General features: G+C 45.5%; 1 protein-coding gene across 1 annotated transcript; it reads right to left on the bottom strand.

Moving 5' to 3' along the window:
- Nucleotides 1-1,601: 1,601 nt before the first annotated feature.
- Nucleotides 1,602-4,188, bottom strand: LOC103702695 (scarecrow-like protein 21). The gene has a single exon (XM_008785231.6). The coding sequence runs from the start codon at nt 3,928-3,930 to the stop codon at nt 2,035-2,037; it is 1,896 nt and encodes a 631-aa protein (XP_008783453.2). The 5' UTR covers nt 3,931-4,188; the 3' UTR covers nt 1,602-2,034.
- Nucleotides 4,189-15,144: the final 10,956 nt, after the last annotated feature.

Genomic DNA, 15,144 nt, shown 5'->3' with positions numbered 1-15,144 from the left:
ATTAAGCAATTTTCAAATATATATATTAAGAGGGTTGTCATTCCTACAATATTGTACAATTAAGGATAAATAAATCAAATGAATTTAACATTGCCTATTGTTTGAGAGAGGCCAATTTGAGAATTATAGTTACAAAATTTGGCAAGATTTTAGTAAGGACATTAAAATCTAAAGTATGATCTGGTTGAAATGGAAATATAACATTGTATGCATGTATTACAATGCGGTCTTTTAATTATGTTATAGATTTACTTTTTATTTGGTTAAAAAAATTTATTTTTATTTTTTGGCACATCGGCTGCTCACACTAATCTTATATACGCACAACTAGCTGAATTACTAAAAAGTAGATTACACAGTGAAGGAACAGAAACATGCCCAGTCCAGAGGATCTCTCCAGAATGGTGAGTAGTAAAAGATGCGACCCAATCAGTAGCTCTGTTCGTCTTATAAAATACGTGTATGGCCTGGAAGGCACAACTCTCCCTTTGCAGCCATCGAATATCGTGCAGAAGCGGGTGCTCAGCCTCCCACCCCACCTTTAGGATGCGCTCAATCACATCGCTGAGTCTCCTTCGAGGATGATACGCCCCGACTCGCATAGGAGATTTTGTCTCACACTGCCTTTAGCTCCACCCTAAAAGCTAACACCTCGAACCGCGCAGCGACCAATCTAGAATCCTGGTCCCTAATCACGAACGTCACTCCATCTCTTGTCAAGAAGATTATTCATGCGAATGTAAAGGGAGCCGCATATTATTACTTTCCTAGCTTCTTGTTAAATTGGACAAGTATGATATCATATTATTGCTAATTTCACATCATGAGAATTTATTGCTTTCCTATATGAGGAACCCAATAAGTTGTTGAGTTTGATGTGTGCAATTCTTCTCTTGCGATATCTTCACATTGTAAGGACCCAAGCCACAATCACCCTTTATAGAAAATAGAAAGCAAGATTTGTCTCTCTTTTTTTTTTCCTGATTTTTTGGCATTGCCACAATCATGACAGACCTTGCTTTCCTTAGTCCACAATCCTATTTCACTCTCTGGATATATTTTGTTTTGTTGTTGTTAGAGGGGCGGTGCCCTTCAATCGTAAGCAAGGCTTCTCAGGTGTCAAAATAGTTTGGTAGGAAGGATTCGACTCTTTTATCATGGAGCCATCATTATCTTTATAGTATTTAAATTTTGTCACGCAGTCGACGGCTTTTAGCATCAAAGCCACATATAGTCGCGTCTCTAACATGCATTTTCACACGCTTTACCGGAACGAAAGGCCCCAAACACAAACTGAAAGTATACATGCAGCCCATGTGTTCGCAAAAGAGCAAGCATTTTCCTTGTATCATGTCCGCTAGCATATAACCTACCTCGAAACATATTTCTTGCTTCGTGACATCAAAACCCAAGCCAAGGAACAACCCCAGCTCAGACCTCAGATGGGACATGCACTGAAAATTGTGGACTTCGGCTAGAGACCTCAGATGAGCTCAGGCCTCAAATCCCCTAAGGGTGCGAGCCAAGTTGTCCCAGGACTCGGCACCTCATTGAGACCAATCCACCAACTCACTGACGACATTCAAAACGAAAATTATATATGTTATCACCGCCAGCTAATCAAATAAGAATATCAGCCCCCAGCTGTCAACAAATGCTTGATATACCATGTTGAAAACCAGATGAGACCACACGCCCAACACACGCGGATTCTCTCCTGGCTTCTAACACACCACAACATCATCAATGAGAACCCCCCGAGCAAAGCAACGCCCTTACAATAATAATTACAATAATGACTCCAATCGAGGGGCCCTTAGAAATAGAATAGATGCGTAAATATCAATGATAAATAATAGTATCTACATTATTAATGTTATCAATAAATACTATTATTATCACTGATGAGCAAAATTATAAGGAAAGAAAGAGAAAAAAAGAGAAACCGGCGACAAGAGCAACAACGGTAATAATAGTTATAATAATAATAATAATAATAGTAAAGATGATTAATCATGCGATGATAGCCTCGGCCTAACGCCATGCGGAAGCGACGGTGAGGACCCGGCCCGACCAGCCGAAGCAGATACCGCCGGCCTCCTCCTTGACCGTGAAACCCGGGTTGGACCCGGGTGATGCGAGCCGGGCCTTGACCGGCTCAGACACGGCCGGGCCGAGCGGGACGGACCGGAAACCGGCCATCCCCATGCGCGCCCGCCATTTGCCGAAGACCTCGCAGCGCTCGACCCGGTCCGCGCCCTCCCGGGCCACCGAGTTGGCCGCCTTCCGAGCGAGGCAGGCCTCCACCAGCGAACGCTTCCCGCTTTCCCGCCCCAGCGTAGCTTCCAGCGACCCCAGCAGCGCTCCGTAGTGCCCGCACGCCTCCGCGAACCGCGCCGCGAAGGGCGCCGTGTTGCTGTTCATCTCCTGCTCCACCAGCGCCACCACCCGCGGCCCCAGGGCCCTCACCCGCCGGAGGAGCTCGTCGCGAGGATTCGCCGGCGAGACGCTCTCGTCCGCCACCCGCGAAAGCACGAACGCCAGGTTCACCGCCAGGGCCTCCCCGGGCTCGCACCCCAGCGCCGCCTCGTCCAGCTCCGACGCCCGACGGCACACGATGCTGAACCGGAGCCCCACTCCGAACCCCTCCGCCAGCTTCGCCAGCCGGTCACCGACCATCCTCAGCCCGCCGCTGCCGTTGCTGAAGGAATTGAACGGGGAGGTCGGGTCGGCGACGGCGGTGATCTTGACGTTGGGAGGCCGGGCGGAGGGGCGATGACGATGGCGCTCCGCGAGGGCCTGGATGAGGGCCATGTACTGGCTTCCCTGACCGACGTCAAAGTCGAGGATGTGGATCCTGGGGGAATCCCTGGTGGCCTCGAGGATGGCGAGATTGGCAGCGAAGAGGGCGTGCTGGAAGCAGGGGGAGAGATCGTGGAGCATCTGGGTAGCTGCCAGGTGCTCGGTGCTGCAGAGCTCGGCGGTGGGACGATGAAGCGCTCCGGACGACGGTGGCGGCGTCTCGAGCCGCGAGCACAGAGCGGCCACCATCATCGCCGTGAGCCGCTGCTCGGGATCGCCGTGGGGGTTCGCGGCCCGCTTCAAGACCGCGAGATTCGCGGCGGCCGCCTCCAGATTCCCGTCCACGATCGCCGCCACGGTGTCGGAGAGCATCTGCCGCGAGGGCGTGGCGGAGGGAGGAGAGCAGGAAGCGGAGGACGACGTGCTGGAGGATGAGGACGTGGTGGGCGAAGGGGAGAGCGGGTGCTGTGCCGCCACCGTCGCCGGCGGCGGCGAGAGGAGTTGCTGCATCGCCTCGCTCCACTCGTTGGTGGTCACCGCCGAGCAGCCCGAGGCGCTGACCACGTCCTCGTCCTCGTCCTCATCGTCCAGAAGTCGCCTCTCCAGCTCCTCGAGCAGCCGGTTCCGCACCGTGACCTTGTTCTCCGACTCGGTCACACAAGACGGCGCCGCAGCCGGCCCCGTCGCCGCCGTCGAGAAGGAGAGATCCGGCGGGCTCGGGTTCGGGTTCGGGTTCGGGTGCTGCCTTCTTGCGTAGCCCAAACCGGAAGAAAGAGAAGAGGCGGACAGGGAGGAAGAAGAAGAGGTGATGAAAGCGGAATGATCCGAGGAAAAAGAAGACGCCGCCGAGGACGAGATACCGACCGAAGAGAGAGGGGAGAAGGGAGAGGCGTGATGGGTCCTCGGCTTCACCGATCGGAGGAAAAGAGCGTGCTGGAGCTGCAATTGCTGCTGCCTATCCATCTCGTTGAGCGACCGCTTCAAGAGGCCTCCGGCCGCCGCCGCGGCTGCTCCTCCTCCGCCGCCGCCGCGCTCCGATCGGTTCGCGAACGGAGGCACCTGGATCGCGGATCCGGCCCCGAACCCAAAGCCTCGGCGGAGATCGCGCCCCGGGAACCCAGACGCCATGGCTTAGCAAAGATCACGGACCAAAGAGCGATCGATGATTCGAACCACCGAATCTAAGAGCTCCTGCTGCTGCTCATCTCTCGCGGCAGCTTTCTCTCTGCCATCCCATCCGCCGAACCCCTCGAATAAAATAGCCTTCCTTTGTGCCCATCTTATATCTATTTTTCCTCTCCCTACCCTTTCTTTCCGTCCTCTTCCCTCTTGATTTGTTTACCTTCTGTATTATAATAATAAATGCATATAATAAGTGAGGGGGTGTGTGCGGGAAGAGGTGAGAGGGGTCGCGACCTTTCATCCCCTCTGGAAACAAAAAAAAACCGGGGGTGGCCAGGGGGGAGGGCCCGCCGCACCGGCACGCGTCGGTGGAGGCGGCCTCTTCCGTCTGATTTCAAAAATTTGGAAAACCGGGCGACGCTGGCGAGGCCTCCGCCACTCGAAGGCAATTGCACTCCAGTACTCCACCCAAACCCCCATTCTACCCTCCACAGTTTCCATCTTCTACATAGTCCGCAATCTGGTTTCGCCGGTTAATAACACGTTTGTCGAGGGGTAATCCGGTCAAATATGAGGATTATTTTTTTCCCTCTTTAATAAAGGAAGAGTGGGAGTGGTCTAATGTCTACGGAGGGTTGATAAGCTAAGGCTGCGTGCGGGGGTGGCGGAATTTGTTAGGAAACCGAACCATCCAACCACCCACCACACCACCCGCCTTCTTCTTTCTTCCCTTCTTCCCTCCAATAGAGGAGAGAGAGGGCATAAGAGGCGGGACTCCCATCGTGACACGCGTATGCCAACAAAAACGAATGTTCCGTGCCCTGCCCGCCCACCCATACACATTCCTCGGGTTCCCAAGTAGGAAATGCTGTAGCTCCACCTGTTGAGGGGAAGACCCACATCCCACATGGAGCGCCGGACACCAGCTCTCGAGCACAAGACCGGTCAAAAGGGGGTATAGTCTTGGATAGCTTCCCCTCCAGGACTGATGCCTTTGGCCCACTTATTCCCAGAGTTACCACTCTCGCGGTACCGCAAGGGGCTTTTGACATCCTCCATGCGGCCCCCTTTCGCCGTGGGGCCCAATTGTGTACTTTAGGGGAGGCTTCCGTCCTGGGCTCAGACTAAAACTATGCTCCGTAATTTTTTAACCTCTAAAATAGATATATTATACATAGCTGATATGGATATATTTAAAAAATAAAAAAAATAACAAGTTTCGAAGTATATTGGATAATACCCGATCTCCTAACCAAAAAATCTTTGCATAATGGTTAGCTACACACAAGGCTACCCAATCTGCTGCTCCATTAGCCTCTCGAAACACATGCTTTACCTGCAGAACCATCCCATCACTGATCATAACCCAGATATTCCTAAGCAGTGGGTGGTTATTGCCCACCCCTCCCACTTCTTGCTGGATCCAACCAGTAATTGCTCGCACCAAGCGTAACACACACCGATTCAGGCTAGTCACAGCTCCGCCTTCAGAACTGAGGTGTCGAAGATCTGACAATTACTAGATGTAATCATCATGGAGTCCGGACCTCTGATGATGAAGATAGCTCCTTCCCTACTTCCGCCATTAGATACACATTCATCGAAATTTATCTTAAGAAAACTCGAAAGTGAAAACTTTCAGGTGGATGGTTCGAAGGGTTTGAGTTGCATCCTTCGCGCGAGAGAAGGATACTAGGCCACGCTCCGCAAAGATCTGAAAGCAATTATAGCACGATCCGACGGTTGTTAACTTGTTCGAAGAATGGAAGGATACAACCCTGCCCCATGGTTTGCATCGGGCATTTCTAGGCGAGCATGCAGCTTTTTTAGTCATTTTGGTCAATCCTGACCCCTTCTTAGCAGAAAATCTCACCTCGGAGGTTGGCCACCATGCAGAGTTGCGGCCGTGTGGCCTGTTTTGCCAACTCTTGAGCAGTCTCGTTGGTTGGTTCAGGTTTTGTATTCTAAATTCAAGTAAGACTATCTGGCTATGCCTAGCTTGACACAACTTGTTCATCCCGCCAATAAGTTGATATCATGCATGGCATCATTTTAGTAGGTAGTCCAATGTATATGCCAGTTGAATGTGATGGGTCCTTTTGTCCTGAGTAGACTATAGCCCAAAGATAGAGGTGGCAATCAGGTCGGGTCAGGCATAAACGAGCCGGGTCAGATGCAAGTCGGGTCAAAAATCCATAAACCTAAATCCAACCTGTTTATTAAATAGGTCAGAAAATTATAATCTGAACCTGACCTGTTTATTAAACGGGTAACCCGACCCGACCCGTTTAACCTGTTTAATAAAAAAAAATTTCTCCCAACTCCCCAGTCCCTAGAGTCCCCACCGAACCCATTCTCCTTCTCCAATCTCCACCTGTTTAATCCGCCGGCTCTACAGTCTCTTCCTCCTATCCTTCCGACTTCCGCAAACCTGCAAATCCGCCGGCCCTACTCTCTCGGTTGAAAGAAGTCGACGATCGCCGGTCCGACTCTATCGGTTGGAAGAAAGCGACGATTGTTAGATGTATGCTCTAGAAGCTAATCTGGCAGACACATTATTTATTCTGGGACATAAATTTGTACTTGACTTTATTATTATTGAATAATAAATGGGCATCTTTTTCATTCATATTGTTTATGTGTCTATGAATCGTCCAAGGAATTAATAAGATGATGATACATATTCTCAAGAGTTGAGAATTTGAGCCATATATCATTGGTGATTAATTTCTAAATGCTCCTGATCAATGGATCATCATGAGGACGGTGATCGATCCGATCAGTGCACAGATCACTTTTCTTCTGGATGGACGAGACTCGAGTCCACAGTGTAGGGACACTGAAGTGATAGTGCAGGTGCTTGTTAGAGAACAAGGGTACTGAGTGTGACCAAGACAAGAAGTCACTTGGATGTCTATCCACTCGTCAGTGACTTGCTTGATGTTGCAGTAGTATGACTGGTCCTTTGACCTGCATTGCTTCGGCTACTCACAATAAGATTATTGTAGTTTGACTACACGTATACATGGTCTCTAGCCATATGGGTCCTTGTAGTGTAGATTGGCTGCAGTAAGTTCACTGTAGGAGTAGGGTATGCACTTACATGGAATCTATCGACCTTGATAGAAGAGGAGTGATCCTATGTGATTTGTTAGACTGAGTTCTAAGACCTTGGCCATGGCAGAAATATAAAGTAGAGAAAGAGTTTTTCACTATCGAACTCAAGTCAATTAATTGGACTTGATCATGAGTCCTACTTGGAGTGGGAATCATGGAGTCCTAATTGGATTAGGATTTCAAATTAAATTAGAGTCCTATTTGGAATAGGATTTCTAATGTCCTAATTGTCTTAGGGCTGAAATTTGAACAAGTCCTGATTAGATTAGGATTTTCTTAAGTCCTAATTAATTTTAAATTTAATCTAATTAATTTTATGACTCCTAATTGGATTAGGATTGAAGAGTTCAATAGAGTCATGGTTCAATTAAGTCCTAATTAGATTAGGATTGGGAGGAAATTGAAATAGGTCCATACAAGTCCTATTTTGACTAGGATTGGACTCATGCACTAGACCCAAATTAAATCACCCATTAATTTGATTAAGTGGCAGATTTAAATGGATAAGAGGGAGGGGAATATGCCCCTCCCTTTGAGCCATGCGTGGGAGAAAAAGGAGGGGCGCATGCCCCTCCTAGGTGGCATGAAATAGAGATAAGGATGAGCTCCTAAAAAATAGGAGCTCATCTTTATCCCTTTGCAATTAAAAAGGGAGCATGGAATTTCGGCCAAAAGGAATGTTTTTCTCCTCATTCCAGCCGTGAGCACCCTCCTCCATCTTCCTCCTTTGAGCCACAATCAAGAGAAGAAAAAGAAAAGCTTGGGACGCCCTCTTCCTTCTTCATCTTGGTTCCAAAAAGGAAGAAAAAGAGAAAGGTTGCGGGTCTTGTTTTCTTCTTCCTAAATCCATCCTTCTTCTTCTTTCTCTCAAGCCAATCAAAGGTTGATTCAAAGGAGAGGACTTCAGCCATCCATAGCCATCTCTGCAAGGGAGCTAGCACCCCGGTGAGATCCAAAGGCTTCGATCGAGTCAGTACTTCGTGTGGATACCTGTAGAGGCCGGACGCGTGTGCGGCTTCCACTGAGCCTTGATCAAATACCACGTAAATCAGATTTGCGGAGACCATCTACCCGCACAAGGTGAAGATCTGATCTTCTTAATGATTTTAAAATGGTTTAAAATAATTTAATTCTAATCTATCTACAAATGAATGGTTTTAAAATACGTTCATGCGATGAACGGATCCCGCATATATTTTTCCGCTGCAATCTGAAAATTATTTTGAAATTTTCATGACATATGAGGGATGCTAACAGTGGTATCAGAGCCATGGTTATGTAGATTAAGATTAGAATTAAATTTTTCAAGGCATTTTAGATCTGAAATTTAAGGGATTATGCTTGCTGAAAATTAAGTCTGCAGAATTTTCAGCTTGCTTTTTTTTCTGCATACTAATTAATGGATGCTTAGATTAATGATTCTAATGCATTAATAATGTGATTACAAATGTTTAGAGTCAAATCTAGCATGATCAGCAAGTCATGAGATGGAATAATCAATTAAATTACAGATCTGAAAATAATTTTTTATGCATGTGATGCGTATGGTGATGATCATGGATGAACCCTTTGAATGTGCTGAAATGTTCTGCGATGTTCTGTGATGCATGTAATTTTAATTTTTAGATGCCTGCGTGCATCTTAAATTTATGTATTAGAGACCTGCGTGTCTCAATGAAAAGGGTTGTAATTTTATTTTTATTTTTATTTAATTTTTAAAGCAATCTGGGATGTAATCTGTGATGTGTGTTGCACGTCGATGGTTGATCGATATGTACATCAACAAGCTCAACATGCGCGGATCAAGATCAAGAGTTGATTGAAGATGGATCAAGGAGTTGATCACAATTGGACCTAGAGGATCAAGATCGAGTCAAGAGTTGAAGACGATCAAACCAATTGACGTGCATGTGCTTGTAAAATGACCCCATCCTGGATCCATGATCATCACCATTTAATTTTATTTTTGATAAATGCCTGGATGTTTAATGCTTATGATTATGCGGGTAGACTTATATTTGCATGAGATGTGAATACGCGATCGAGTGAGACCTAAATCGAAACCTCCCTAATCAGTCGAGGGTGAACCAACATGAGTTAGTCATATTAGATTAATTGATCTAATTGGTGTCTAGGCAAGCCTATAAGGTGGTTACTTAATTAGGACCTTACTCTCTGAGTAAGGGGAGCCTCCCACCTGCTTACCTGGCCAATTGTTCGATTACCTCTTATGAAGAACTCAAGTTGCAAACACTAAGACTTGATTATGCAATATTAAGTCCATAGGTCTTCCACCGTAGTAGAGCTGCTAAGGTCTTTCCGGCGTTGATTTGTCTCGGCTGGACACAGTGGGCAAGTTGTTAGATGTATGCCCTAGAAGCCAATCTGGCTGACACATTATTAATTCTAGGGACATAATTTTGTAATTGACTATTTATTATTGAATAAATAAAAGGCATCTTTTCATTCATATTGTTTATGTGTCTATGAATCGTCCAAGGAATTAATAAGATGATGATACATATTCTCAAGAGTTGAGAATTTGAGCCATGTATCATTGGTGATTAATTTCTAAATGCTCCTGATCAATGGATCATCACGAGGACGGTGATCGATCCGATCAGTGCACAGATCACTTTCCTTCTGGATGGACGAGACTTGAGTCCACAGTGTAGGGACACTGAAGTGATAGTGCAGGTGCTTGTTAGAGAACAAGGGTACTGAGCGTGACCAAGACAAGAAGTCACTTGGATGTCTATCCACTCGTCAGTGACTTGCTTGATGTTGCAGTAGTGTGACTGGTCCTTTGACCTGCGGTGCTTCGGCTACTCACAGTGAGGTTATTGTAGTTTGACTGCACACATACATGGTCTCTAGCCATATGGGTCCATGCAGTGTAGATTGGCTGCAGTAAGTTCACTGTAGGAGTAGGGTATGCACCTATAAGGAATCTATCAACCTTGATAGAAGAGGAGTGATCCTATGTGATTTGTTAGACTGAGTTCTAAGACCTTGGCCAGGGCAGTAATATAAAGTGGAAAAAGAGTTTTCCACTATCGAACTCGAGTGGAATAAATCTTGACATATGACAGACGATGGGGTTTGACGAGTTGTCCATGACCTCCGTCCTGTAGGGATCCACGATAGTAGGACTGTATCACACGTTAACTGCACCTAGAGGTTCATCATTCCATTCTGCTGGGTAGCCACTACATGCTGCTAGGTGTCACTGGTGGATGGTGGGACTCATAGGGATTATCTTGATGATCGATAAACCCTAATGAGTTGAGTTGGAATCGTTCCAACCCATTGAAAGGAGTTTTTAATGATATTGAGATAGAGATCACAATATATCTCACTACCAGTCAGAATAGAACCTATGGGGTCACACACACTAGAAGTATTGATCGATCCGATGGTTGAAATCGTGATTAGGAATCACAAGTAATCAATTTGATTGATAAGAAGTTGAAGAAAGGAACAAAGGAAATTAATTAATTGGACTTGAAACAAGAGTCCTACTTCGGGTAGGATTCCTAGAGTCCTAATTGGATTAGGACTGAGAATCCTAGTTGGAGTAGGACTGGGATTCCTACTTGGAATAGGATTCCTACAATCCTAATGAGATTAGGAATTTTGAATTAAAATTGGATTCCTACTTGGAGTAGGATTCCTAGAAATCCTAATTGGATTAGGACTTCGGATTCAAATAGAGTCCTAATTGGATTAGGACTAAAATTAAATACATCCTAATTGGATTAGGATTCCTTAAGTCTAAATTAATTATTAATCTAATGAATCAACATGACTCCTAATTGGATTAGGATTGAAGAGTTCAATTGAGTCATGGTTCACTCAAGTCCTAATTGGATTAGGACTAGCATAGATTGAACCCAAAATTGGCTAATCCTAATTAGATTAGGATTAAACCATGAGAGAGGCACCTAATCCTCTTTGGAAGAGGATTAGGCTAACCAAGTAAGAGGGGCATCAGCCCCTCTCCAATTGGTTAGGGCGACAAGAAGAGAGAAGGGGCCGGCGCTCCAAAGAAAGAAGGTTGTCAAGGGCTCCTAACTTGTAGGAGCCCTTGATGCTTATAAAAAGGGACCTAGGGCCGGCGCCGTAGGTGTGTGCTCTCTTCCCCCTCTTGCTGCCGCCACCAGCCCCTCTCCTCTCTTAGTTCAGCCGCAAGCAAGGGAAAAGGATCTCCAAGTGTTGGCGGCCTCCTCCCCTTCCCTTCCTTCATCCAACGCAAGGAACAAAAGAAGGCTGCGTGGGGTTCTTTCTTCTTCCTCATCTTCATCCTTCTTCTTCCTCCTCTCAAGCACAATTAAGGGTTGATTGAAAGAGAGGAGATCAGCCATCAAAGCTATCTCTGCAAGGGAGCTAGCACCCCGGTGAGATAGAGAGCTTGGATCGGATCCTGCTTCGTGTGGATACCCGTAGAGGCCGGACGTTTGAACGGCTTCAAGCGAACCCTCTTCCAAAAACCACGAATTCAGATTTGCGGTGATCATCTACCCGCGCAAGGTGAAGATCTGATCTTCCTAATAGTTTTAAAAGTTTTAATTCTTACCTAATTACGAAAGGTCCCGAAACAACGTTCATGCGATGAACGTCGAACCCGTGCATGCCGATTCCGCTGCCATCTGATTTTTGTTTTTGAAATATCAGCGGCATGGGCGGGTTCCCAACAGTGGTATCAGAGCCTAGGCTTCGTAGATTAAGGTAAGAATTAAATATCTAAAGGCATATTAGATCTGAAAATTGAATGATCATGCATGCTGAAAAATTCTGCATGCAGATTTTTCAGGGGTGCTGATTTTTGCATGCTGATTTTTATGTGATAAAAAGATGATTCTAAATGCATTGTTAATGGATTACAAAGTTTAGAATCATGATTAGCATGATCAGCGACCTATGTCATGATACAATCAGTTAGTTTTCAGATCTGAAAATTATAATTGTTGCATACGGTGATGATCATAGGATTCAACCCCTTTTGGTATCAAATGTAATGACCTGCGATGTGATCTGCGATGTCATGTAATTTTTCAGATGCTTGCATGCATCTTATTTGATGTTTTGAGAGGCCTGCGTGCCTCCTAAAAGGAGATGTAATTTATTTTTATTTTTATTTTACATCTGGTTGTATTTCTGTGATGTGATGTACATCAACGATCAAGTTGAAGCAAAGGCATGAGATGAAAGGTGATCTAAGCGGTTGATGGCGATGGGATCAAGAGTTGATCAAGGATCGAATCAAGGAGGCTTAGAACCAATTCAAGAGTTAAAGACCACTTGATCGATTGATATGCATGTGCTTGTAATACGACCTAATTAGAATCCATGATCATCACCTATTTAAAGTTTAGCTTTAATTTGATGCTGCGATTATAACTGCCTGTGATGAGCCGTTTGCATGTGATGTGAATGCGAGTCGGGTAGATAGGTTTACATATGATGTATCAAACCCAATTGAGACCTAAATCAAAACCTCCTCAATCAAGTCGAGAGTGAACCGACATGAGCAAGTCATATTAGATTAATTGATCTAATTGGTGTCTAGGAAAGCATGAAAGGTGGTTACTTAATTAGGACCTTACTCTCTGAGTAAGGGGAGCCTCCCACCTGCTTACCTGGCCAATTGTTCGATTACCTCTTATGAAGGGCTCAAGTTGCAAACACTAAGACCTGATTAACCAATATTAAGTCAATAGGTCTTCCACTGTAGTAGAGCTGCTAAGGCCTTTCTGATGTTGATTTGTCTCGGCTGGACACAGTGGTCAAGTTGCATCGGGGGGCTGGACCTCTCTATAGACATGAGATGTTGTAGGGTAAAGGTGGGGTTGGGCACCAATAACTGTTAGGTGAGGACCCAATAACGACTTTATTCCTACGGTTATACGGTGGGTCTGACTTAACTAAGAAATGGGACCAATAACTGTTAGGTGAGGTCTTCATGGCTTAGAGACCAAGTTGCACTGCAACATGCTTGAGAAGCATTGTACAAGAGTTGTACACTCATCCATCTATGTGTCACCAATAACTGTTAGGTGAGGTGGCATGTAAATCGGTGGGATCGCAGTACCCACTAGAAACCCTAGTCGTGTGGGATTTCTGTTTCCCTACCAGGGGAGTGTGAGGGATTCGAGAAAATAGTGGGAGTTACATTTGTTCTAAAAGACCTTAGAACAGATTAGGATCAAGTACAAAAGTCTAACTAGAATCTTTACTCTCTGCAGATACAATGTCAGCTTCAAACCCTTTGACCCGTATTCTTGAGACCAACCGACTGACCAGAACCAATTACAGGGACTGGCTTAGAAATCTCAAAATTATTTTGGACTGTGAGAAAATAGGCTACATACTCGATTCAGATATCCCCACACTACCAACACGTCCTACTGATGTTCAGCGTGAGTTGCATAAAAAGTGGTTGGATGATGACATTAGAGTAAAATGCTATATGATGGCATCCATGTCTAATGAACTCCAATGCCAGCATGAAAATATGAAGACTGCTAGGGAAATACTGGCACACCTGCAAGAGTTGTATGGTGAGCAGAGTCGCACAGCTCGTTTTGAAGTGTCCAAGAGGCTTCTCAAAACGAAGATGCGCGAGGGGCAGTCTGTCCATGATCACGGTCTGACCATGATCAAGGACCTGGAGGAGCTTGAGAAGCTCGATATGGACATGCACAAGGAATTACAAGTGGATTTGATCCTACAGTCACTTCCTGATTCATTTGGTCAGTTTATAGTAAACTACCACATGAATAAGATTGAATGCACTAAGACTGAACTAATCAACATGTTGGTAACTGCTGAGGGAGCCTTGAAAGGTTCAAGGGGCAATGTCCTTGCTGCTGAGTTGACTTCTGGTTCCAAGAGAAAGTCTACTTGGAAGAAAAAGAAGCCTGCTAAGAAGCAGAAGAAAGACAAGAAGCCAAAGAAGGAAGTTCAAAAGAAAAAGGCTAACGACAAAGGAAAATATTTCCACTGCAATGTCGAAGGCCATTGGAAGAGAAACTGTCCTTCATACCTCGAGAGCCTGAAGAACAAGAAAGGTGACACACCTTCAGAAGGTATAGACTTGCTCATAATTGAAACTAATCTAACGGTTTCTTCCACTTCTAGTTGGGTTATAGATTCTGGTTCTAGTGCTCATCTGTGCACTACCATGCAGGGTCTAAAGGAAAGTAGAAGGATGGCGGAAGGTGCGGTAACCCTTCGGGTTGGCAACGGGGCAAAAGTTGCTGCTGTGGCTGTGGGCACCTACCATCTGCGACTACCGTCTGGATTTAGTTTATTACTTAGAGACTGCTATTATGTACCTGCTGCTAGCAGAAATTTGATTTCTGTTTCATGTCTAGCACAGGAAGGTCATGTTTTTACATTTGACAAAGACTGCTGTTCTATTTATTTAAGAAATAAAATAGTCGCACGTGGTTTCATGATTGACAGTCTCTATCATTTACATATGGATGTATCTGTGAATGTTACCGAGCAAGATGTGAGTGCCAAAGGATCCAAAAGATCCAGAGATGAGATAAACCAAAGATATTTGTGGCACCTCAGGCTTGGCCATATTGGAGAGGACAGAATGAACAAAATGGATAAAGATGGGCTTTTAGGCTCATTGACTTTCGAGTCATATCCAGTTTGCGAGTCCTGTCTTCAAGGAAAAATGGCAAGACTGCCCTTTGTAGGACATGGGGAGAGGACCACTGAATTACTTGCCCTAGTACATACAGATGTATGTGGCCCATTCGATGTGCTAGCCAGGGGAAGTTATTCTTACTTCATTACCTTTACCGATGATTACTCACGGTATGGGTATGTGTATCTTATGAGACACAAGTCTGAGTCTTTTGAAAAGTTCAAAGAGTTCAAGAATGAAGTAGAAAAACAAACTGGAAAACCTCTTAAGGCTCTTCGATCAGATCGAGGAGGAGAATACCTTAGTGGGGAATTCCGGGACTATCTCAAAGAAAACGGCATAGTCTCACAATGGACATCTCCGGGTACACCTCAACTCAACGGGGTGTCAGAGAGGAGGAATCGGACCCTATTGGATATGGTCAGGTCCATGATGAGCTT

This window comes from Phoenix dactylifera, chromosome 3, assembly GCF_051530095.1.
Source record: "Phoenix dactylifera cultivar Ajwa chromosome 3, Ajwa_hap1_PhDact_Kaust_v1.1, whole genome shotgun sequence".
Taxonomy (NCBI): domain Eukaryota; kingdom Viridiplantae; phylum Streptophyta; class Magnoliopsida; order Arecales; family Arecaceae; genus Phoenix; species Phoenix dactylifera.
This window is presented reverse-complemented; position numbering and strand designations above follow the sequence as displayed.